This window comes from Salmo salar, chromosome 02 (genome assembly GCF_965601325.2).
Source record: "Salmo salar chromosome 02, fSalSal1, whole genome shotgun sequence".
Lineage (NCBI taxonomy): Eukaryota > Metazoa > Chordata > Actinopteri > Salmoniformes > Salmonidae > Salmo > Salmo salar.
This window is the reverse complement of record NC_138292.1, coordinates 50,731,623-50,757,839: the sequence shown is the minus strand read 5'-3', so window position 1 is coordinate 50,757,839 and position 26,217 is coordinate 50,731,623. Positions and strand designations below refer to the sequence as shown.

The following is a 26,217-nucleotide window of genomic DNA, read 5'->3' as shown; positions in this document are numbered from 1 at the left end:
ACAAGCTAGATAAACTAGTAATATCCTCTACCGTGTGTAGTTAACCTGTTATGGCTAGGGGGCAGTATTTTCACGGCTGGATAAAAAACGTACCCGATTTAATCTGGTTACTACTCCTGCCCAGTAACTAGAATATGCATATAATTATTGGCTTTGGATAGAAAACACTCCAAAGTTTCTAAAACTGTTTGAATGGTGTCTGTGAGTATAACAGAACTCAAATGGCAGGTCAAAACCTGAGAGATTCCTTTACAGGAAGTGGCCTGTCTGACCATTTCTTGAACTTCTTTGCCATCTCTATCTTTTACAAAGGATCTCTGCTCTAACGTGACACTTCCTACGTCTTCCATGGGCGCTCAGAGCCCGGGAAAGACCTGAATGTCGTCATCCCAGCCCCAGGCTGAAACACATTATCGCCTTTCTCAAGTGGCCGATCAAGGGACTGTGGGCTTAGGCGCGTGCCCTGGCCGCCCCCGTCTTTGTGATTTTTTTCCTCTGTTTGCCGAAAAGGAGATTCCCGGTCGGAATATTATCGCTTTTTTACGAGATAAATTGCATAAAAATTGATTTTAAACAGCGGTTGACATGCTTCGAAGTACGGTAATGGAATATTTAGATTTTTTTTGTCACGAATTGCGCCATGCGCGCGACCCTGATTTACCATTTCGGATAGTGTCTGGGACGCACGAACAAAACGCCGCTATTCGGATATAACGATGGATTATTTTGGACCAAACCAACATTTGTTATTGAAGTAGCAGTCCTGGGAGTGCATTCTGACGAAGACAACAAAAGGTAATCAAACTTTTATAATAGTAAATCTGATTTTGGTGAAGGCTAAACTTGCCGGGTGTCTAAATAGCTAGCCCGTGATGGCTGGGCTATGTACTTAGAATATTGCAAAATGTGCTTTCACCGAGTGCATAGAGGAGTTCTGTATCTATAATTCTTAAAATAATTGTTATGCTTTTTGTGAACGTTTATCGTGAGTAATTTAGTAAATTGTTAGTAAATTCCCCGGATGTTTGCGGGGGGTATGCTAGTTCTGAACGTCACATGCTAATGTAAAAAGCTGTTTTTTGATATAAATATGAACTTGATTGAACAAAACATGCATGTATTGTATAACATAATGTCCTAGGTGTGTCATCTGATGAAGATCATCAAAGGTTAGTGCTGCATTTAGCTGTCTTCTGGGTTTATGTGACATTATATGCTAGCTTGAAAAATGGGTGTCTGATTATTTCTGGCTTGGTACTCTGCTGACATAATCTAATGTTTTGCTTTCGCTGTAAAGCCTTTTTGAAATCGGACAGTGTGGTTAGATAAAGGAGAGTCTTGTCTTTAAAATGCTGTGAAATAGTCATATGTTTGAAAAATTGAAGTTTTTGTATTTTTGAGGAATTTGTAATTCGCGCCATGCCTATCATTGGATATTGGAGCAGGTGTTCCGCTAGCGGAACGTCTAGATGTAAGAGGTGTTAACCAATCAATCTTAACATAATCACTAGTTTTCATAAGATACGTTTAATGCTAGCTAGAAACTTACCTTGGCTCCTTGCTGCACTCGCGTAACAGGTAGTCAGCCTGCCACGCAGTCTCCTTGTGGAGTGCAATGTAATCGGTGACCAAAAATGCCGATTACCGATTGTTATGAAAACTTGAAATTGGCCCTAATTAATCTGCCATTCTGATTAATCGGTCGACCTCTATCGTGCATCCCTACTTTTGAGCTACGTATAACACTAATTTCAAATCAACCGATAGCCCTAACACCTCTTAATATGATATCTGAGAGGTTCGGATAGATATAAGCAATATCACGAAAACATTTGACGACAAAGTGGAGCTATTACCTTATTGCTTATACCTATCCAGTCCAATTATTTCAGATCTACAAATGGGTGGCTAGGGGTCAATGTGGAGTTTAGAACATCCCATTCTGTACAGTCATATGATATTGTATTGGTATTTTACTGACTCTAATAGGTATGGTGCTATTAGAATCCGAATCAAACAACGATTCAATACATCTTCTTAACATTTTGGTCTTAGTTGACTTTCATAATAATTTTACAGTTAACTGTTGCTGCTATAGTCAAACCAACCCAGGGGGTGGGAACTGGTGGGTGTAGGCTAGGCTAGACTAAAGAAATGTTTACTTACTTTTTCTTTCTATGTATCAACAGGGATTCACTTTGAGTTTGGCTTATTAGACTGACAGTCAGCAGGTGGTAGGCTTGATGGACTGTGTGTGAGTGTGTGTGCACATGTGTGTACGGGCATGGGTGCGGTTATCTGTGCGTGCGTGCGTGTGTGTGTACAGATATGCAGTCTGAGGCTTGTGGTCTACTATCTGATGTTGCGGATGGTAAGAGTTCAGACAGGAAGCAGCCTCTGCTTGTGCGAAGCACGCTTGTGTGTATGTATATGACCACTAATATTCAACTTTCAGGCAGTCCGTTAAATATACAGTACAGAATAGGATCTTGATTTGAATACCCTGTTGCAAGAGTACATTCCTACAGTACAGGACATTTAAAACTTGTGGTGTATTTGAGGTTTTTAAAAAGGCTTCTGAAGTTTGTAATTTCCACTTTGACATTTGACTTCATTTTCCCTTACAAAAAATGTATCAACCCCTATGAAAATGTCCATTAATTATAATCCACATAAAATATTAAAAAATCCTGTTGCTGCAGGATTATTTGTCTGCTGTAGCAAACTGGCTCAAATGAAGTTCCTACATCTGTTGTTATCCAATGTTGACTTTCATAATTTTGTGTGTATGTGTGCTAGAGGTCGACCGATTTAATCGGAATGGCCGATTAATTAGGGCCGATTTCAAGTTTTCATAACAATCGGATTTTTATTTTTTATTTTTTTTAACCTTTATTTAACTAGGCAAGTCAGTTAAGAACACATTCTTATTTTCAATGACGCCCTAGGAACGGTGGGTTAACTGCCTTGTTCAGGCAGAACGACAGATTTTTACCTTGTCAGCTCGGGGATTCAATCTTGCAACCTTACTGTTAACTAGTCCAACGCTCTAACCACCTGCTTTACATTGCACTTCACGAGGAGCCTGCATGTTACGCGAATCCAGTAAGAAGCCAAGGTAAGTTGCTAGCTAGCATTAAACGTACCTCATAAAAAACAATCAATCAATCATAATCACTAGTTAACTACATGTCACGTCCTGACCAGTTAAAAGTTATTTGTTGTTGGAGTTTGGTCAGGATGTGGCAGAGGGTATTTGTTTTATATGGTTTGGGGTGGTGGTGTAGGTTGTTTTATTTATGTATTCCGGGGGTTTTGGGCACTGCTCTGTGTTTATGTATTTCTAGGTTTAGTTAGTGAGTTGTGGGTATAGGTTCTAGGTTTGTTTTCTATGTAGAGTTAATTGGGATTGGACTCCCAATTGCAGGCAGGTGTGTTGAGTTGCCTTTGATTGGGAGTCCTAAATTAGTAGGGTGTGTTTGTCTGTGTGTTTGTGGGTAATTGTTTGTGAGCACTGCTTGTTTAGCCTGCCACACTGTTTGGTCGTGAGTATCGTTTATTGTTTGGTTTTTCCTGTGGATGCTTTGTGTTTTTTTCATTAAAAGAATGAGTATCCACATACCCGCTGCAGTTTGGTCAATTCAACACGACACTTTTTGTGACACTACACATGGTTGATGATATTACTAGTTTATCTAGCCTGTCCTACGTTGCATATAATCGCTTAGGTACACGTTGCTCCAACCATAAACATCAATGCCTTTCTGAAAATCAATACACAAGTATATATTTTTAAACCTGCATATTTAGTTAATATTGCCTGCTAACATGAATTTCTTTTAACTAGGGAAAATGTGTCACTTCTCTTGCAAACAGAGTCAGGGTATATGCAGCAGTTTTGGCCGCCTGGCTCGTTGCGAACTGTGAAGACTTTCTTCCTAACAAAGACAGCTGACTTCGCCAAACGGGGGATGATTTAACAAAAGCACATTTGCGAAAAAAACACAATCGTTGCACGACTGTACCTAACCATAAACATCAATGCCTTTCTTAAAATCAATACACAGAAGTATATATTTTTAAACCTGCATATTTAGCTAAAAGAAATCCAGGTTAGCAGGCAATATTAACCAGGTGAAATTGTGTCATTTTGCGTTCATTGCACGCAGAGTCAGGGTATATGCAACAGTTTGGGCCACCTGGCTCGTTGCGAACTAATTTGCCAGAATTCTACGTAATTATGACATAACATTGAAGGTTGTGCAATGTAACAGGAATATTTAGACTTAGGGATGCCACCCGTTAGATAAAATATGGAACGGTTCCGTATTTCACTGAAAGAATAAACGTTTTGTCTTCGAGATGATAGTTTCCGGATTCGACCATATTAATGACCTAAGGCTCGTATTTCTGTGTGTTATTATATTATAATTAAGTCTATGATTTGATAGAGCAGTCTGACTGAGCGATGGTAGGCAGCAGCAGGCTCGTAAGCGTTCATTGAAACAGCACTTTCGTGCGTTTGCCAGCAGCCCTTCGCAATGCATTGCGCTGTTTATGACTTCAAGCCTGTCAACTCCCAAGATTAGGCTGGTGTAACCGATGTGAAATGGCTAGCTAGTTAGCCGGGTGCGCGCTAATAGCGTTTCAAACGTCACTCGCTCTGAGACTTGGAGTAGTTGTTTCCCTTGCTCTGCATGGGTAACGCTGCTTCGAGGGTGGCTGTTGTCGATGTGTTCCTGGTTCGAGCCCAGGTAGGAGCGAGGAGAGGGACGGAAGCTATACTGTTACACTGGCAATAATAAAGTGCCTATAAGAACATCCAATAGTCAAAGGTATATGAAATACAAATTGTATAGAGAGAAATAGTCCTATAATTCCTATAATAACTACAACCTAAAACTTCTTACCTGGGAATATTGAAGACTCATGTTAAAGGAACCACCAGCTTTCATATGGTCTCATGTTCTGAGCAAGGAACTTAAACGTTAGCTTTTTTACATGGCACATATTGCACTTTTACTTTCTTCTCCAACACTTTGTTTTTGCATTATTTAAACCAAATTGAACATGTTTCATTATTTATTTGAGGCTAAATTGATTTTATTGATGTATTATATTAAGTTAAAATAAGTGTTCATTCAGTATTGTTGTAATTGTCATTATAACAAATAAATACATTAAAAAAATTGGCCGATTTTTAATCGGTATCGGCTTTTTTTGGTCCTCCAATAATTGGTATCGGCGTTGAAAAATCATAATCGGTCGACCTCTAATGTGTGCACGTGTGGCCGTGTGTGTTGTTGTCCTTGTATGTGAGTATGTTCTTCAACAACCAAAGCTATTCTTGGGCGGAAGGTTGAGGGGTCAGTCAGCATTGAACCGCCCCCTGACTGTACCAATCCTCTCCTTTTAATGTCAAACCACCTCTTTACCATATCCGCTGTGACAGCTCCTGTCTTGCTTTTGGGGTGTGTCCCAAATGGCACCCTATTCCCTTTTTAGAAAAAACGAAATAATCGTGCACTACATAGGGAATAGGGTGCCATTTGGGAAGCTGCTTTAGTATTGACACTCAAGACTAGAGTATTTCTGCAAGGCTTTTGGACTAGGGGACCTCTGTCGTAGCGCTTTTAACTTTAATAGGCACTATTGATTTGCTGCAACTTCCCTCTCCCTCCCTTCGTGTGTCTATTCTTGTAAGGACACTGCATAATTCTACAATAACAGGAATTGATTTGGGGTTTATTTGTGGCATATTCTTAGGTTGTGCTCATGCCATGGTCATTTCTAACATTTGATTTGTGTCAGTTGTGTTATCATCCACAGCTGATTGTAAACCATGTTTTATTTATTTAAAGGGATAGTAAGCCAAATGACATATTTGTAACCTTACCTTGTGAGCAGTTCTTACAGTCTCATTGTCCATGGCATAGACTGCGTTCAGGGTAAGGAAACAAATAAGACATTTTGTAATTTGGGTGAACTATCCCTTTAATCTTAAACAGGTGTGGATTGTAATACAACTAATATGCCCCATATCTTTAAATGTTCATTAATGAGTTCCATAGAACCATATTCTATACAACATCACATGATCTTCTATGCAGAGGCCTGTGTGACGGAGTTAACATGCAGGACTGGCGCAGAGGGACGTGCGAGGCATCAATCAAATCAATAGGCCAATAGGAGTGTATTTTGCCCTCTGCATGTAGTCGCTCAAGGCACTTTTTTCAAGGCCATCTTTATGAAAGATCATCAATGTTAGGTGTGTGAGTCAGTTTATCATAAAAGAACACTGTACTGTGAAGTTGTTGGGAATACCAGTCACTTCAAGGTTGCGTCTCTAATGACTATTCCCTATACAGTGAACTACTTTTGACCAGGGCCCATTGGGCTCTGGTTAAAAATAGTGGACTTATCATTTGTGACACATCCACGGGCTTAAGACAACGTCCAAGATGGGGTTTCTGATGTTGTTTGAACTTCCCATGCGGATGTCTATGGGTTAAATGCATTATTTTCTTCTTACAGTACATTAGAGGTAGAGAATGCACCAGACATGGCTTTGATGGTTTGCTAGATTGACAGTGACAATTGGAGCTGGAAAGGGGTCAGAAGCTTTAAAGAGTGAGAGAGAGTGTGTGTGTGCCCAGATTTATCAGGTGGACCACATACAGTCGATTTCGGCCTGGAGGTCTCTTATTAGCCATTCACGCTAACGCACTGCAGGAACCCCATCTAACATTAATGTGGCCAAGGTTTTCCCCTATCTCCTTAAAATGCCAACAGCGCGGCATGACGAGGGGAAGGTGCCACAATCCACTGTGACAGCGTGGAGTGACATGGAGGTGCTTGTCAGTACGCATCACGGCCAGGGCAGCAAGCACTGTTGACAGATGTCGCCATGGTGTCCATGAGTGTGTTTCTTGGTGACGGTCGATGGCTCAAGACGTGTCGCCAATGCCAGGACCATGGAAACCTATGTAGCCTAGACATAGGCTGAGTGATTAACTATCATAGTGTGTGGAGTGGACTAACACACAGACACACCAAGGGTGAGCGGCTGGGGCCAACCCGAATGGCGCAGTGGTCTAAGACACTGCATTGCTGTGCTAGCTGTGCCACTAGAGATTCTGGGTTAGAGTTCAGGCTCTGTCGCATGCCGTCCGTGATCGAGAGTCTCATGGGGCGGCGCACAATTGGCCCAGCATTGTCCGGGTTAGGGGAGGGTTTGGCCGGCAGGGATGTCCTTGTCCCATCGCGCACTAGCGACTCCTGTGGCGGGCCGGGCGCAGTGCACGCTGACACGGTCGCCATGTGTACGGTGTTTCCTCCGGCACATTGGTGCGGCTGGCTTCCGGGTTAAGTGGGCATTGTGTCAAGAAGCAGTGCGGCTTGGCTGGGTTGTGTTTTGGTGGATGCACGGCTCTCGACCTTCGCCTCTCCCGAGTCCGTACGGGAGTTGCAGCGATGAGACAAGACTGTAACTACCAATTGGATACCATGAAATTGGGGAGGAAAAAGGGTTAAAAGACAAAATAATGGGTGGGCGGCTAACACCCTCTAACATGTCTGTAACGGTTGTCTGTGGAAGAAGGAGTAGACCAAAGCGCAGCGTGGTACGTGTTCATGATGTTTATTATAACTGAACACTGAAACAAAAAACTAAGTGGAACAAAACGCAACAGCTCTGTCAGGTGAACACACCAAACAGAAAACAACTACCCACACCAACCCTGTGGGAAAAGGCTACCTAAGTATGGTTCCCAATCAGAGACAACGATAGACAGCTGTCCCTGATTGAGAGCCATACCCGGCCAAAACAAAGAAATACCAAAACATAGAAAAAGGAACATAGAATGCCCACACTAAGTCACACCCTGGCCTAACCAAAATAGAGAATAAAAACCTCTCTATGGCCAGGGTGTGACAATGTCACAGTTAACCAACGCTGGACACCATATTCAGCACCTTGTTATATCTGCCAGTCTGTTTCAATCTCAAATGTAAAACTGTTTCCCAAAGATGCTTTCAATGCAAGCCCAACTAATATTCCCTAGCAACAGTTTGCTGGGATCTAATTGGCTCATCTCGCTTTAGTGGCATGCTCTGCAGAATTCAAATAAGTCATTTAATATGTGCTTTTTTGACTTGTTCCAATTTGTTCTAATCTGTGTTTGATTTTCAAATGGCATCTCGGTCATAAATTCATTTTCATTTGGGCTGGCTGCCAGGCTTTATATTCATCTTGTGCTTCGTGATGTTCATGTACAGTCCAAGAATCTGGGTTAGAGGCTGCCAAGATCTTTGGAACTGCTCCAATAGATTGCAACGCAGCCAATCTGTTTGCACAAGGCTCCCTCCCCCAAATCTCGATCCTGTTCATTAGGGCCTGCAACGGAAAACCAAAATGAGCGTTTCTGTTTAATTCCGTTTTCTTCCGTTTGGTGCCTAATGAGCACAACCCTGATGGCTTCCAGTCCCCCATGGTATTTGCCAATATTTGCTGTTCAATTAGCCAACATGAGATCATATTATGAGGTCCTTGCTTACTGTCAACGTATGTGAGCATCCCAAAGGGGGCATCCTATTGCTTAGTACACTGCTTTATTCCATGTCACCTTGGATGAAAGGAAAAATTCACTACTGTTTGCTAAATAGTCCAAATTAAAACTACCATTGGTCCGTACAGTTACAATATTTGTGCTTAGTGACCAGAATGTAATTATTAAACATTGTTTTGTAACTGCAGATAAATACTTAATTCCATGTATTTGTAGGATATTGTGGTCAAAAAGAATACATAAGATTAAATTAATGACAAAATAAAAATAAAATACTTTTTGAGTTATTGTTACGCCATGTTCTTAACTTTAAAAAAAAGTAAGCAATTCAGCTAACATTACATCTCTGTAATAAGCCAGTAAATCTCCACTTGTGTTCTAAATATAACATATTTATAAATAGTTTTGAGTCCAAAGACTCATTCTGGCAAGCTCGAGATAAGTGTGCAGGAGTTTATCCAAAGTCATTCCTTTGGTATTAGCACGTAGAGGTGATGGCAGTCCGTAGTAGGCGTCTCCCCCAGTCCTACATGCCCCTAGACGGTGATCTTGGGTCAGTTTAGCCTTTTCCCCACTAATGGTTAAGGTTATAATTGGAGCAGGAGACGCTAATCCTGGATCTGTACCTAGGGGAAACTTCAACCAGAGTATCCTACACAGTCAGTCCCTCTCTCCAATCTCTTCCGTACTGGGAAAATGTCACTGCGTCACCGGAGAAGGACAGGCTCACCACGACAGGAAGCACCAGGGCCATCTGACCTTGGTCACTGTTGAAAGTGAATCCTGGGACGCTCCCTCGGGAGGAGGGCCGTAAGCAGAAAAAGACCCGCAAACCCCCCTCCCCCCCACCGATATTTAATTCATCATAGGGTCCGTGTAAACTTTATTAATAGGGCTTCTTTTTTTTGCTGCGGCGCTAACTCTATTCACAACCCTCGCCTTGCATATCTAGCATGTTCCATACATTTTAATGAGCCATTACATAAACCAGCATACATATTTATTTTCATCTCTCATTGAGGCTACAGAAGGGATTTTGAATGCAGAGCGAATGACAGGCTTAGAAATATTGAAGAGTGGTGAGAGAGAGGTGTAAAAAAAAAAAAAAAAAAAACATAGATCAGCTTTTTAATGAGGCCTGGAGCGTCCATCATTAAGCCAGCAGTCACACTAAAGTGACTTTGTTCTCTCTCTCTCTCTCCTCCAAAGCATTTGTCCCGCCGCGCATGAGATGACGCACATGCTTATAGATGTTGAGATCCGAGCCAGAGATCAAGGTCAGCCCAGATCGGCGCCGTCAGGTCCACGAACCCCAGGGGACATTGTCGGAGAAAAAAAAAGTGATTCTCGCCCAATCAGCCAATCAACCGGGCCCTGCCTTCCGTCCCTTGGGCCAATCGAAGGCGAGGGAGAGCTTCATGGGCAGTCATTTCTCGTTAAAACCAATAAACGTGCCCTGCTTCTCCCTCTGAAGAAGCATCGGGTGGAGCTGCACTCGATAGCTCTGCCTGGGAGAAATGCGCTGACATAGCAACAGTGCTGATGGAGAGTGCGGGGTTTGAATGGGCGGCACACATCCCGTATTGACAGAAGTGCTAAAATCGAAATGCAAGCATCCCCAGTGGGTTTTAATCAAGGGCTATTTACTGCCGCCTTGTCATTGAGATAATTTCTTATCTGTGAGTGGGTGTGCATGTGCATGTGTTTGAGTGCAACCTCAAGGAGACATGCCTCTAAAACGTAGCTTCTATTGGTTTCTATATCCCCAGTTTCCAAGTCCATCGCACTCCCCTGCATTAGAATAACGTTGAGTGTCAGGAAACACTGGCCTTCTGGTGGTGTTGACAAGCTGCCAAACTGAATATTCCCAGCCTGTGTAATTATGATCTGTGGAATTGATTCCCCTCAGTGATCGTAGTTGGACGTCGTGCGGCTCATTGATTCTGAGATGTATGGTCCTCATTTGGGAGGTGTGTAGCTTAAAGTTTGCACCGATAGCTTTGCCGGTTTGACAGATGCCTTCATCAAAAGGGACTAGCATAGATTACAAATAACGCATTGATTCTGCTAAATCAATCCTCCAAGCCATTATCTCTGCGCATCGGGTCAGTATGCAGACTATTGCACAGTTTGTAATTGTCTGCTTACTTTTTGTCCCATTCTGTAAGTTCCCAACTAGTCTTGTCAGAGTGCTTTGGTTCATTGAGGTGGTCCAAGCGTGTCTGTATAAAAAATATATATAATTCAAACAAATTTTATGCCATTTTATTCATGTAGAAGCAGCTTAAGTTCCTTTGAAAGTGTTTCAGTGTTTCATTGTGGACATACACTGTCCAAAGTTTTAGAACACCTACTAATTCAAGGGTTTTTCTTTAGTTTCTACATTGTAAAATAGTAGTGAAGACATCAAAACTGTGAAATAACACATATGGAATCATATAGTAACCAAAAAGTGTTAAACAAATCAAAATGTATTTTAAATTTGAGATTCTTCAAATAGCCACCCTTTGCCTTGAGCTTTGAGCTTTGCACACTCTTGGCATTCTCTCAACCAGCTTCACCTGGAATGCTTTTCCAACAGTCTTGAAGGAGTTTCCACATATGCTGAGCCAACAAGTGCTCAGCATATGTGGGAACTCCTTCAAGACTGTTGGAAAAGCATTTTCCTTCACTCTGCGGGCCGACTCATCCCAAACCATCTGAATTTGGTTGAGGTTGGGGGATTGTGGAGGCCAGGTCATCCGAGGCAGCACTCCATCACTCTCCTCCTTGGTAAAATAGCCCGTACACAGCCTGGAGGTGTGTTGGGTCATTGTGCTGTTGAAAAAAAATCATAGTCCCACTTAGCCCAAACCAGATGGGATGGCGTATCGCTGCAGAATGCTGTGGTGGACACGCTGGTTAAGTGTGTCTTGAATTCTAAGTAAATCACAGACAGTGTCACCAGCAAAGCACCCCCACACCGTAACACCTCCTCCATGTTTTACGGTGGGAAATACACATGCAGAGATCATCCGTTCTCGCACTCCGCGTCTCACAAAGACACGGCGGTTGGAACCAAAAATCTCCAATTTGGACTCCAGACCAAAGGACAAATTTCCACCGGTCTAATGTCCATTGCTCGTGTTTCTTGGCCAAAGCAAGTCTCTTCTTATTGGTGTTCTTTGGTAGTGGTTTCTTTGCAGCAATTCGACCATGAAGGCCTGATTCACAGAGTCTCCTCTGAACAGTTGATGTTTATGTGTCTGTCACTTGAACACTGTGAAGCATTTATTTGGGCTGTAATTTCTGAGGCTGGTAACTCTAATGAACTTATCCTCTGCAGCAGAGGTAACTCTGGGTCTTCCATTTCTGTGGCGGTCCTCATGAGAGCTAGTTTCATCATAGAGCTTGATGGCTCTTGCGACTGCACTTTCAAAGTTCTTGAAATGTTCCGTATTGACCGACCTTCATATCTTAAAGTAATGATGGACTGTCGTTTCTCTTTGCTTATTTGAGCTGTTCTTGCCATAATATGGACTTGGTCTTTACCAAATAGGGCTATCTTCTGTAACCACCCCTACCTTGTCACAACACAACTGATTGGCTGAAACGCATTGAGAAGGAAAGAAATTCCACAAATTAACTTTTAACAAGGCACACCTGTTAATTGAAATGGATTCCAGGTGACTACCTCATGAAGCTGTTTCAAAGAATGCCAAGAGTGTGCAAAGCTCTCATCAAGGCTAAGGGTGGCTATTTGAAGAATCTCAAATATAAAATATGTTTGATTTGTTTAACACTTTTTTGGTTACTACATGATTCCATATGTGTTATTTCATAGTTTTGATGTCTTCACTGTTATTCTACAAAGTAGAAAATAGTAAAAAGAAAGAAAAACCCTTGAATGAGTAGGTGTTCTAGAACTTTTGACCGGTAGTGTACACAAAACATATTCAAGTTTGTATACATTTATGTGTGTATGTGTTTATAAATGTGTGTTTATGTACGTATGTTAATTTGTCTCTCTTCTCACCTTGCCTCACGTCTGCCGTCTCTCCACAGGAGAGGACTTTGTGGTGGTGCAGCAGGAAATCGTCATGATGAAGGACTGCAAGCATTCTAACATCGTGGCCTACTTTGGCAGTTACTTAAGGTAGCATATTTAAAGGGCCGTACCCCGTGCTTCCTCCGCCACCATCCCTTCCCTCCTCCACCCCTGCCCTGGCTCAGTCATTTCCCAGCCACTCTCAGGCTTTGAAGTACACACACACACACACACACACACACACACACACACACACACACACACACACACACACAGGCTCAGCGTATAGTCGTTCTCCACTGCAGCCAAGCTACGGTCAGAGCCTCCGTTCCAAGCCGCACTAACGGTTGCATGCTAACAATGTGGCTAATTGCTAACTCCGGGGAAATGCTTTGTATTGAACTGCTCAAGACAAGGGGAGGTGAGGGAGGTGGAGGGTGGCCATTTTGAGAAGTTTTAACGCATTGGTTGGCCGGAGGGCAGTTGTGGCCTAATAGCCAAACCGCATCATGCTGTGTCACAACCTAGAAAAAGACTCCCAAAAGCATTCATCCATACTCTCTCTCTGCCCCCCCCCCCCCCAGACTCCACCCCGCCTCTTTGCTTTTGCTTTTCACTCAGACTATTTTGAGCCGTACAGTATCGATTATAATGTAATTTGTTTCCTTTTGCTCTTTACAGGAGAGATAAATTATGGATATGTATGGAATATTGCGGGGGAGGGTCCCTACAAGACATATATCACGGTAAGCATACACAACAACATACAGTGCACAAACACACACACACATATACACACGCGCACACAAGCATTTGAAAATGATGGCTCAACCTGTTCGATCAAGCCAAATTCAATACGTTTCGGTGTATGGTTTAAGCTAATTCCTCACTCAAGCTAGATGTCCTCTTACTAGGTGTACGTCCCAAATGGCACCCTATTCCCTTTTATAGTACACTACTTTATACTACGGCCCAGGGGGAATCGGTTGCCATGTAGGACGTAACCTAGCTCCTACCACATAACCAGACAGACAGTTAACAGATTCTTATTATGCTTTTTCTTCTTCTTGTCTTGGGGATCATCTGCAGTTGCTACATCCATTTTTGGACTTTAAAAGAGATGATATATATCCATTTTATTTTAGAAGAATATAACTTATAAATTGCCTCACGCGCTTAGTTCAGCTGTCTTACCCCATCACAACCCAAAATATAAGCTGGTTTTACGCCAATATTTGTAGACGTTGTAGTTGTAAACAAAAACTGTATAGATTTAAAACATGGCTAAAACTATAAGTTTGATGTCATGGGTGATCAGTTTTTTCATCCATAGCTCCATCTATACATTTGAGTAGTTACATTTCTTCAGCCCCATCCCTGAGCTATTTACGAAAGTACTGGTGGCGTGACCATTTTGTAATTGTTCGAACTGCAGATCGCCCATTTAAAGAACAGGTCATTAGAGCAGCCGTCTTTTAGCAGCTGTTGTTGCACTTGTGTGCACACACACACAGACACACACATACATACACTCACACAGAGACGGTGTTGATTCTGCTCGTAATGGCGGTGCTGGGCTCAGTCGGCTGCGAGGCCCCTCATTAGAGAGACAGAACAGCAGTCAACACCACCAACTACCGTTGATCTCATCCTCCCACATATCGGCTCCCCGCTGCCACGGAGACGACACGCTGCTCATAATGTCCCCAACCCTAGGCTCCGTCTACGTCTCCGGAGTAAATAGAGGGTCACCGAAATGGAAGGCTTGCGTGCTCGGCGCACTGTCCCTCGTGGCCTTCACAATGCCCAGTAGGTTTGTCGCATCGTTACATTCCTTTAACCTCCATCGTTTAGTTGTTGGATATTCTTAACAAGCCATAAGGGGGCATGTTGATTAGTCTAACATAGCTTCCTCTCCTTTTCTCCTTTCCATCTGCATTGATCTGAACATGGAAGATAGGTGAAAGCAGTATGGTAGACCCTAGCTGGGAATATGCTGTCACCTGTATAGGTTATTTCGGGTCAGTGCCGATGAAAGAAAGAATATAAAGGAAGGAGGTAATTTTAGACTGAGTTTTCCGATTTAAACATGTTAGGTTCTAACTCGCGGACGATTAGTAAATCTCAAACCAAGTTTATTCACCCTATGGGTCAGACAGCTGAACAAACAAAGACATGTTTCCACCAGCACAAGTATATATACCCCAATTTGGGTGAAGTCTCCTTCTTCCCTCTAAACATTACATCTTTATTTCTAGGTAGGAAGTTAAGTGATGCGGTTAATAAACTGTTCCTTCTCCCTTAATGTGACCTGACCTGACCTCTGCCCCCATTCCTCACTAATCCACAGCTCTCCACCCTTATCAGTGACCGCAACCGTTTGATTGCCTTTCCTTTACACATGTCCAAACTTAATTGACTCCACCATATACATTCCTCCTTCAGATAACCATTAACTTCTGGTGTAGAAACCAGACTGTGGCCCTTCTCCTTTCCAAAGGATACCTGATGATTAACAATATTTCAAGTTTAGAAGTCAGAACCCATCAAACAGGATCAATGAGTTAGCCAGCTAACCTGTGTAACTATTTAGAAGTAAATTCCTAATTTTTTGGAAAGATAAGCTTGAAAGGGGCGGCAGGTGGTGGTTAGAGTGGTTAGAGCGTTGGACTAGTAACCGAAAGGTTGCAAGATCGATCCCCGAGCTGACAAGGTAAAAATCTGTCGTTCTGCCACTGAACGAGGCAGTTAACCCACTGTTCCTAGGCCGTCATTGAAAATAAGAATTTGTTCTTAACTGACTTGCCTAGTTAAATAAAGGTAAAATATAAAGAATAAAATGGGAATGTTGTAATTGATTCAACTGGCTAACTTGGTGACCCTGCTTTTTGATATACCCCTTAGAAATGTAAGAGAAAGTTAGTTTAATTAGCTCCATCATGTGACTAACTGCATCTTTTAATCAGAGCCCAATCAACTGGTGCTATCATGACTTGCAATCTACTTAGTAGAACGTTTAAGAAGATTAGTCTCCAACACAGCCTTGGATTGGAGCAGGATAGAGTACGATGCGTGTTCTAACTCAAACTGAAGACAGGCAGACAGACAGACATGTGAGTCAATTCCGGAGGATCATGTTTGAATAGACTGTTATTTTATTTGATTAAACAGGCGATCTCATTGAGAATATGCAATTTACTGTATACTACTATAAATGTTATTGAAATCTAAGAAGAACCTAGGAATCTAGCTCTGTCTAATTCAGTAGCAAATATATTTTTGTTCTGTTTTTAATAGGGTCCTGTTGTGCCTGGTCTGTCCAGTCATAACTATTCTAGAGTCCCAATAATGACCTTCAAATAACCTAACGTTGCCAGGTAAAGCTGTCAGATCAACATCCAATTGTGAACCCTGAACCTACATTGCCCACCTTGAACCCCTATTGTTGATTTGGGGTTGAAGCTGAGGTTAAATGACACAAAAACTGTACATTGATGATTTTTAGGGGCAAATTTAACAAACAAGCAATATTGATGTAACTTGAAATGCAGATGTGTGCCCACATAAGACCTTTAGCTGAAATAATACTAATGAAATGCATGATACATTTGAGTTCAGGTACCAGATGTTATCTCAATAACCAATGGCGAGGAACCTTTTAATAAAGCACCAGTGTTTCTCAGGCTCCAACCATGTCTCTCCTTATCTTTCAGTGACGGGGCCTCTTACAGAATCACAAATAGCCTACGTGTCTCGAGAAACTCTTCAGGTACGTCCATTCAGTTTGCCTCTTCCAGCACTCAAGCATTCACTCTTCTTCAGACAGATGTCTTTCAGCTCAAAGCCTTTGAACTGCCTCTTACTTTTGATTTTATCCATCCGCTCGAAATGAGATTGAAAACAGGCGTTGGCAATTGCAACATCGTAGGACTATTGTTGTTATTGATTTGTTCGATTTTGATACACACAACTATTATATCATAATAAATCCACTATTACAAATCCTCCAAAAATAAGTAAACAGACTGTTCCTTTCCTGGTAAAATGACAATTCTCTTATGCTTTGGAAAAGTATGTGGCTGATTTTGGTTGAATGTGAATTGGCTTAAAAGGGACACCATATTAGGATGGGATATTATTTGTGAAGAGGTCAATAGACTGACTCACTGTTTGCATTTTTCCCTCCACAGGGTCTCTACTATCTACACAACAAAGGGAAAATGCACAGAGACATAAAAGTAAGGTGGGAAAATGGCAGGTTCCATTGCATAGAATAGAATTGAGTGCACAAAGGTAAGGTGGGACTGGGACAATAACCGTTTCAGGCATTGTGTAAATTAGGATAGAATAGAGTTTATTGTCCTCTTCAAGAAAATAATTTTACACAAGCTTGTACCTACACACAAATAGACCAATAACACCTTCACCCAGACATGTACAAAAAACATTTACAGTAGTTTAGTGTGTTCCTCTGGAATTTCTTGGCATAGATGGGTAATAGCTATTATAAAAACATTTCTGACACTAATAGCCACCATTTGAATCCCCAACAAGACATCTTTCAAAGTCACTTCAGGCTTTTCCCGTTTGGTCGTTCCCATGTGAATTTGCGTTCGATAGATAGCCTTGTTAAGAGACTGCTGCATAAATGAAACTGCATTGAAAATGTGCAGATACAAGTTAGTTAGACATTTGATATGTTGTTGAGAAAAAATATTTAAAAACGTACTAAATGCTTACATAAGCCTATGCAACTGCAAATCCATTGAAGTTGTAATTTTATTTTATCTGCACAAAGGGAGCAAACATACTGTTGACAGACAACGGGTACGTCAAACTAGGTAAGGACTCCAGACGTCCAACTGTTTTCTTTGATGTGTGTGTTTCAATATGATGAATAATGGCAATTGGTGAGTATGTGAATCGCCACCTGGCGATGATTGACAAGCTGTTAATTGCGCTTGGCTGTGAATAGCACCTTCTGCTTTCACATTGTGTGTGTGTGTGTGTGTGTGTGTGTGTGGTGTGTGTTTATATTCAATGTGTGTGTGTTTTTATATTCAATGTGTGTAGTAGGCTAAATCAATTCTGAGATGCTTGGACAGTGATTGGAGTAATTGTATATCAGTGCTACCACTACAATTTATATCATATTCCTTTTGGAAATATTACCTGCACCAGCTTACAAAAAATGTAAATTACTACAATGCATGAGCATTGCATGATTTTCATTGATTTCAACATTGCTATGCATAATTTATAATTTACTACAGAGCGAACCAGGCTTAGGAAATGGTCATCAAACATTTATTAGACATTCACTGTATTAGTGATAAACTGTTGATTGCATTTGGACATTTACAGCTGAAGTCGGAAGTTTACATACACTTAGGTTGGAGTCACCAAAACTATTTTTTCAACCACTCCCCACATTTCTTGTTAACAAACTATAGTTTTGGTAAGTCGGTTAGGACATCTACTTTGTACATGACACGAGTAATTTTTCCAACCATTGTTTACAGACAGATTATTTCACTTATAATTCACTGTATCACAATTCCAGTGGGTAAGAAGTTTACATACACTAAGTTGACTGTGCCTTTAAACAGCTTGGAAAATTCCAGAAAATGATGTCATGGCTTTTTTCTGATAGGCTAATTGACATCATTTGAGTCAATTGGAGGTGCACCTGTGGATGTATTTCAAGGCTTACCTTCAAACTCTTTGCCTCTTTGCTTGACATCATGGGAAAATCAAAAGAAATCAGCCAAGACCTCAGAAAAATAATTGTAGACCTCCACAAGTCTGGTTCATCCTTGGGAGCAATTTCTAAACGCCTAAAGGTACCACATTCATCTGTACAAACAATAGTACGCAAGTATAAACACCATGGGACCACGCAGTCGTCATACCGCTCAGGAAGGAGACGCGTTCTGTCTCCTAGAGATTAACGTACTTAATGCGAAACGTGCAAATCAATCCAAGAACAACAGCAAAGGACCTTGTGAAGATGCTGGAGGAAGTACAAAAGTATCTATATCCACAGTAAAACGAGTCCTGTATCGACATAACCTGAAAGGCCGCTCAGCAAGGAAGAAGCCACTGCTCCAAACCCACCATAAAAAAGCCAGACTATGGTTTGCAACTGCACATGGGGACAAAGATCGTACTTTTTGGAGAAATGTCCTCTGGTCTGATGAAACAAAAATAGAACTGTTTGGCCATAATGACAGTCGTTATGTTTGGCCTCCAAAAGGGGGAGGCTTGCAAGCCGAAGAACACCATCCCAACCGTGAAGCACTGGGGTGGCAGCATCATGTTGCTGTGTTTTGCTGTAGGAGGGACTGGTGCACTTTACAAAATAGATGGCATTATGAGGTAGGAGAATTATGTGAATATATTGAAGCAACATCTGAAGACATCAGTCAGGAAGTTAAAGCTTGATTGCAAATGGGTCTCCCAAATGGACAATGACCCCAAGCATACTTCCAAAGTTGTGGCAAAATGGCTTAAGAACAAGAAAGTCAAGGTATTGGAGTGGCCATCACAAAGCCCTGACCTCAATCCCATAGAAAATTGGTGGGCAGAACTGAAAAAGCGTGTGCGAGCATGGAGGCCTACAAACCTGACTCAGTTACACCAGCTCTGTCAGGAGGAATGGGCCAAAATTCATCCAACTTATTGTGGGAAGCTGGTGGAAGGCTACCCGAAACGTTTGACCCAAGTTGAACAATTTAAAGGCAATGCTACCAAATACTAATTGAGTGTATGTAAACCTCTGGGCCACTGGGAATGTGATGAAAGAAATTAAAGCTGAAATAAATCATTCTCTCTACTATTATTCTGACATTTCACATTCTTAAAATAAAGTGGTGATCCTAACTGACCTAAGACGGTGAATTTTTACTAGGATTAAATGTCAGGAATTGTGAAAAACTGAGTTTAAATGTTTTTGGCTAAGGTGGATGTAAACTTCCGACTTCAACTGTAGATGGGAATATAACTATAAAGTCAGTTTCTCAAATTTTTCATTATTTTCTTGTCAGCTGACTTCGGCGTCTCGGCCCAAATCACAATGACCATTGCCAAGAGAAAATCCTTCATCGGAACACCTTACTGGTAATGTCCTTCATCACTTCCCCCCTTCTATCAATTCTCTCTGTCCCTTGATACCCAAGTCAGGTGAATCTATCCATGGATCTATCGTCCACCATTTTGTCAAGCAGGATATGAATGTGCCCTTCGATTGATTTTAAAGGGTGTTTAACCCCTTAGAGTCGTTATCCGTTGCCCCTGTAAAAATCCAATTAGCATAATGAAAACATTTCCATCAAAATCCATCAGTTTAAGCTGGAGATATGTTTTTTTTGCATTGCATCCGCCAATGTTGTACTTCTGCATATGTGGTAAAAGGTGGCAGAGTACCCTAACCCCTATTCCGACCCTTACCCTAGACCGGGTTCGTATCCAAATCCTGACCCTGCCCTCCCCTTACACTGATACATCACACTCTTTCCCTTATTTGAGCCCACCCCTCTCTTTATTCATGTTTTGTTTAGTCTGTTTTGTTTTGACTTCTGTTTTGTTGTTTTTTCATTTCTATAATTATAAAGCGACCTTCTTTCCTTGAAAGCTCTATATAAGTCCCATGTAGTAGTATTATTATTATTATACCTGGCGAAAAAGTATTTGCCCCCTTTCTGATTTTCTCTATTTTTGCATATTGTTGATACTGAATGTTATCAGATCTTAGATAAAGGGAACCTGAGATAACCCCCCCCCCCCCCAAATTTTTTTTTTATGCCTATTTATTTCATTTACAAAGTTATGCAACACCCAATTCCCCTGTGTAAATAACATTATAACACTTTTTTTTTTTTTTAACAATTGCCCAAAATGGGAATTAAGCGAGTTTTGGTTGGGTTGCCACCCCCAACCTTGGGGGCAAAACATTTTAGTGGCACCCCTAGTGGTCAAGCCACCGCTAAACAAAAGTTTAGAAATATTTACAAAATGTGTTAATATTTTAAACATTTTATAAGCGAGTAATTGGCACATACAGTGGGTTATACAGTTGAGTTCAGAGGTCTTGGTTGAGATGACCCTGTAGTGTTAATTGCTATTGACTGTGCCAAAGCTATGTGGTGAACGGTACATTTAACTGAGCCGACTCCCTGTGTGCAGGATGGCACCTGAGGTGGCAGCCGTGGAGAGGAAGGGCGGGTACAACCACCTGTGCGACATCTGGGCGGTGGGCATCACCGCCATCGAGCTGGCAGAGCTGCAGCCGCCCATGTTCGACCTTCACCCGATGAGGTTAGCGTTTGGACCTGTTGGCATCAGACCAGGGCCCCCTTTTTTTTTTAAAGGAGAGTGGACTCTCCTTTCGTGTGTATATATATATATATATTTTTTTTGACAGAGACCGTTATGAAATGAAGAGCACAGAGAGAATGGAGACACAGAGTAGGGCCGGTAGGTGCCGGGATTCTTATCCATGCATGCAGGGGAATCGTATACACTCACCTTCCGTATGTATTTGGACAGTGAAGCATATCTTTTTTGGGGCTCTATACTCAAGCATTTTGGATTTGAGATTAAATGTTTCATATGAGGCGACAGTACAGAATGCCACCTTTTTATTTGAGGTTATTTTCAGACATATCTGTTTTACCGTTAAGAAATGAAAGCATTTTATGTAGCTAGTCTCCCATTTGAAGTGAAAAGTATTTGGACAAATTCACTTATAATGTATTGAAGTAGTCAATAGTTAAGTATTTGGTCCCATATTTCTAACACACAATGACTCTACAAACTCGTTTTATGCGTTTGCAGTACGTAAAGAAAGCAGATCATAATTATTTTCAATGTATGTTTAGAAAGTTAGTACCTTTTAACTGAGTAAAAGCAAGGATTAGAAGTGAAAGGACTGATTTCCTTAAATACACAACTGCACCTTTTTTATTTTTCTCAGAGCCCTGTTTTTGATGACCAAAAGTAACTTCCAGCCGCCCAAGTTGAAAGACAAGGTGACGTGGTAAGTGTCTTTAGGCTTGCTGCCTGCAACATAACCTTAACCCTGTCCTGTTCTATCTCGTTACTTGAACACACCGCCACCTCCCACCCCAACTCTTATACATTATAACTGGATGGAAAAAGAGATGTAATACAATATTAATGAATCAAATCAAAATGCTGCTAAAATATTAACAGTCAGACACAGCAGTCATAGAGCCTCAGGTTTGTGTCAATGTCATTGGACTCAGAGAAAGGCTTTCTTTGTGGGGAGGGGTTGGAGAATTGACAGCCTAACTCGATTTACACATAATATGGGGTCAAGTTTTATCCCAAAGAGGTTTGATCATTATTAGCATATACATTTGAATATTTACTTTAAAAAAATGATAGAATGGGTGAAATAGATTTTTTTTAAATCCAATTTCGTTTTCCCTCCCCAAGGACCAGTAATTTTCATAATTTTGTAAAAATATCGTTGATGAAAAATCCAAAGAAAAGGCCCTCCTCAGACAAGCTGCTGCAGGTAAGATGATCTTGGCCTGAGCTACATAACAGCAATGTGATTGTAGTGATGTCATTGTGTAGATCAAGGGATTTAGTTGCCTTAATGACAACCCAAAGAGTATGTAAGGAAGTCTTTCAAATGTTCAAGGTCAAGATTGGGCGAAATAGTGTGAATATTTGGAAATAGAGCCCCCTTTGCATTTGTTATACATACGCTGGTTAAATGGGCAATATGAAGTTCAAACAATAACAAGCACTGACCCCACCACTGTTTTTGTAAACAGCTGAGGTATGTTGCTGGAGAAGTTGAACCACTCTCAAATTTATAGAATGAGCTAACAGATTCAAGGATTATGGATACTGTATCAACATTATAGTTTTAACCATGTTTAAAATAAAATGTATTGGTCACATACATGTGTTTAACAGATGTTATTGTGGGTGTAGCAAAATGATTGTGCTTCTAGCTCTGACAATGCAGTAATATTTAACAAGTAATATCTAACAGTTTCACAACATATACCCAAAATACACGTACATCTAAGTAAGGAATGGATTAAGAATATATACATATGTCAGAGCGCCATTGGACTAAGATACAGTGGCATGGTATAGAATACAGTATATACAGTTGAAGTTGGAAGTTTACATACACTTAAAACTCGTTTTTCAACCACTCTACAAATTTCTTCTTAACAAACTAGTTTTGGCAAGTTGGTTAGGACATCTACTTTGTGCATGACACAAGTCATTTTTCCAACAATTGTTTACAGACAGATTATTTCACTTAAAATTCACTGTATCACAATTCCAGTGGGTAAGAAGTTTACATACACTAAGTTGACTGTGCCTTTAAACAGCTTGGAAAATTCCAGAAAATGATGTCATAGCTTTAGAAGCTTCTGATAGGCTAATTGACATCATTTGAGTCAATTGGAGGTGTACCTGTGGATGTATTTCAAGGCCTACCTTCAAACTCAGTGCCTCTTTACTTGACATCATAGGAAAATCAAAAGAAATCAACTAAGACCTCAGATAAATTGTAGACCTCCACAAGTCCACATGGGGACAAAGATCATACTTTTTGGAGAAATGTCCTCTGGTCTGATGAAACAAAAATAGAACTGTTTGGCCATAATGACCATCGTTATGTTTGGAGGAAAAAGGGGGAGGCTTGCAAGCCGAAGAACACCATCCCAACGGTGAAGCACAGGGGTGGCAGCATCATGTTGTGGGGGTGCTTTGCTGCAGGAGGGACTGGTGCACTTCACAAAATAGATGGTATGATATGGATGGAAAATAATGTGGATATATTGAAGCAACATCTGAAGACATCAGTCAGGAAGTTAAAGCTTGGTCGCAAATGGGTCTTCCAAATGGACAATGACCCCAAGCATACTTCCAAAGTTGTGGCAAAATGGCTTAAGATCAACAAAGTCAAGGTATTGGAGTGGCCATCACAAAGCCCTGACCTCAACCCTATAGAAAATGTGTAGGCAGAACTGAAAAAGCGTTTGCGAGCATGGAGGCCTACAAACCTGACTCAGTTACACCAGCTCTGTCAGGAGTAATGGGCCAAAATTCACCCAACTTATTGTGGGAAGCTTGTGGAAGGCTACCCGAAACGTTTGACTCAAGTTAAACAATTTTAAGGCAATGCTACCAAATACTAATTGAGTGTATGTAAACTTCTGACCCACTGGGAATGTGATGAAATAAATAAAAGCTGAAATAAATCATTCTCTCTACTGTTATTCTGACATTTCACATTCTTAAAATAAAGTGGTGATCCTAACTGACTTAAGACAGGGAATTTTTACTAGGATTCAATTTCAGGAATTGTGAAAAATGGAGTTTAAACGTATTCGGCTAAGATGTATGTCAATTTCCGACTTCAACTGTATATATATATTTTTATATTTTTTTAAATCTTTATTTTAACAGGGAAAACAGACTGAGGCCTGGATCTCTTTTACGGCTGTGCCCTGTGTAAACATGTATACATGTACCATTTTAGGCATACAGACAAGAACATTTCAAACATACAAAACAAAGACACAATTCAACAGAAACAATCACAGACAACATCATATTGATCCTCCATAACATTTTTGAAATGGGCAAGGGACACCGTCTCTAATGTAATCCACATCTGTGATCTGGTTTTAAAATGTGTATATCTAGTGGAAATTAATGATGATATATATGGAGGTAGTTTTAAAAGAAGCGCTTTATAAATAAACAAGAGAGCATGTTGCTCTCGCCTCACAGATAGAGAGGCCCAACCCACATGTTGATATAGGAGGCAGTGATGAGTTTTGTAACTATCACCCGTGATAAACCTGAGTGCACAATGGTAAATAGCATCCAGTGGTTTTAATCTCTATGGGCTAAGCGTCCCACCTACTCAACAGCCAGTGTAATCCCGTGGCCCGATATTCAAATACCTCAAAAATGCTAACACTTCAATTTTTCAAACATATGACTATTTTACACCATTTTAAAGACAAGACTCTCGTTAATCTAACCACACTGTCCGATTTCAAAAAGGCTTTACAACGAAAGCAAAACATTAGATTATGTCAGCAGAGTACCCAGCCAGAAATAATCAGACACCCATTTTTCAAACTAGCATATAATGTCACTAAAAACAAAACCACAGCTAAATGCAGCACTAACCTTTGATGATCTTCATCAGATGACAACCCTAGGACATTATGTTATACAATACATGCATGTTTTGTTCAATGAAGTTCATATTTATATCAAAAACCAGCTTTTTACATTAGCATGTGACTAGCAGGTGACTAGCATTCCCACCGAACACTGCCGGTGAATTTACAAAATTACTCACGATAAACGTTCACAAAAAACATAAATTATTTTAAGAATTATAGATACAGAACTCCTCTATGCACTCGCTATGTCCGATTTTAAAATAGCTTTTCGGTGAAAGCACATTTTGCAATATTCTCAGTAGATAGCCCGCATCACAGGGCTAGCTATTTAGACACCCAGCAAGTTTAGCACTCACCAAAGTCAGATTTACTATAAGACAAATGTTATTACCTTTGCTGTTCTTCGTCAGAATGCACTCCCAGGACTTCTACTTCAATAACAAATGTTGGTTTGGTCCCAAATAATCCATTGTTATATCCAAATAGCGGCGTTTTGTTCATGCGTTCAAGACACTATCCGAAAGGGTAAAGAAGGGTGACGAGCATGGCGCATTTCGTGACAAAAAAATTCTAAATATTCCATTACCGTACTTCGAAGCATGTCAACCGCTGTTTAAAATCAATTTTTATGCCATTTTTCTCGTAAAAAAGCGATAATATTCCGACCGGGAAAGCGTGTATACGTACAAAGAGAGAAAAAATATAAACATCTCGTGCCCTCGTGCACGAGCCTGATTCTCAGAGTACTCTGATCGGCCACTATCCAAACGCGATAATGTGTTTCAGCCTGGGGCTGCCTCGATATCATTCAGCTTTTTCCCGGGCTCTGAGAGCCTATGGGAGCCGTAGGAAGTGTCACGTTACAGCAAAGATCCTCAGTCTTCAATAAACAGAGACAAGAAGAACAAGATCTTGTCAGAGAGGGCACTTCCTGTAAGGAATCTTCTCAGGTTTTTGCCTGCCATATGAGTTCTGTTATACTCACAGACACCATTCAAACAGTTTTAGAAACGTTAGGGTGTTTTCTATCCAAAGCCAATAATTATATGCATATTCTAGTTACTGGGCAGGAGTAGTAACCAGATTAAATCGGGTACATTTTTTATCCGGCCGTGTCAATACTGCCCCCTAGCCCTAACAGGCTAATGTGTTTGTCGATGCATGCTTATAGATAATATCACCATAATCTAAAACGGACATAAAAGTAGCCTGCACAATTTGTTTTCTATTTACAAAGGACAGACAAGCCCTGTTTCTGTAAAGGAACCCTATCTTGAATTTGAGCTTTTTTCCCAATTCAGTAGCATGTTTTTTAAAAGAAAGCCTATCATCTAACCATACCCCTAAATATTTATATGCAGAGACCTGTTTGATTTGAGTACCATCCAAGCTAGTGATTACAAAAGTGTTTCTAACTGAGAGT

At 40.9% G+C, this 26,217-nt stretch overlaps 1 protein-coding gene across 4 annotated transcripts in view; it reads left to right on the top strand.

The window, feature by feature from the left end:
- The window catches only part of LOC106585154 (mitogen-activated protein kinase kinase kinase kinase 3), a 117,196-nt gene that overhangs the window by 40,709 nt on the left and 50,270 nt on the right, over positions 1 to 26,217 (top strand). For 3 of the 4 annotated variants that reach the window (XM_014171069.3, XM_045705361.2, XM_082964065.1), the window contains 9 exons: positions 12,612 to 12,702; positions 13,276 to 13,340; positions 16,308 to 16,363; positions 16,785 to 16,832; positions 17,393 to 17,435; positions 19,641 to 19,713; positions 20,779 to 20,910; positions 21,569 to 21,631; positions 22,054 to 22,135. In XM_014171069.3, coding sequence (XP_014026544.2) covers positions 12,612 to 12,702; positions 13,276 to 13,340; positions 16,308 to 16,363; positions 16,785 to 16,832; positions 17,393 to 17,435; positions 19,641 to 19,713; positions 20,779 to 20,910; positions 21,569 to 21,631; positions 22,054 to 22,135 — 653 coding nt within the window. Of the gene's footprint in view, positions 1 to 12,611; positions 12,703 to 13,275; positions 13,341 to 15,891; positions 15,972 to 16,307; positions 16,364 to 16,784; positions 16,833 to 17,392; positions 17,436 to 19,640; positions 19,714 to 20,778; positions 20,911 to 21,568; positions 21,632 to 22,053; positions 22,136 to 26,217 lie in introns of those variants that run through there. The other variant, XM_082964066.1, reaches the window with a different exon arrangement.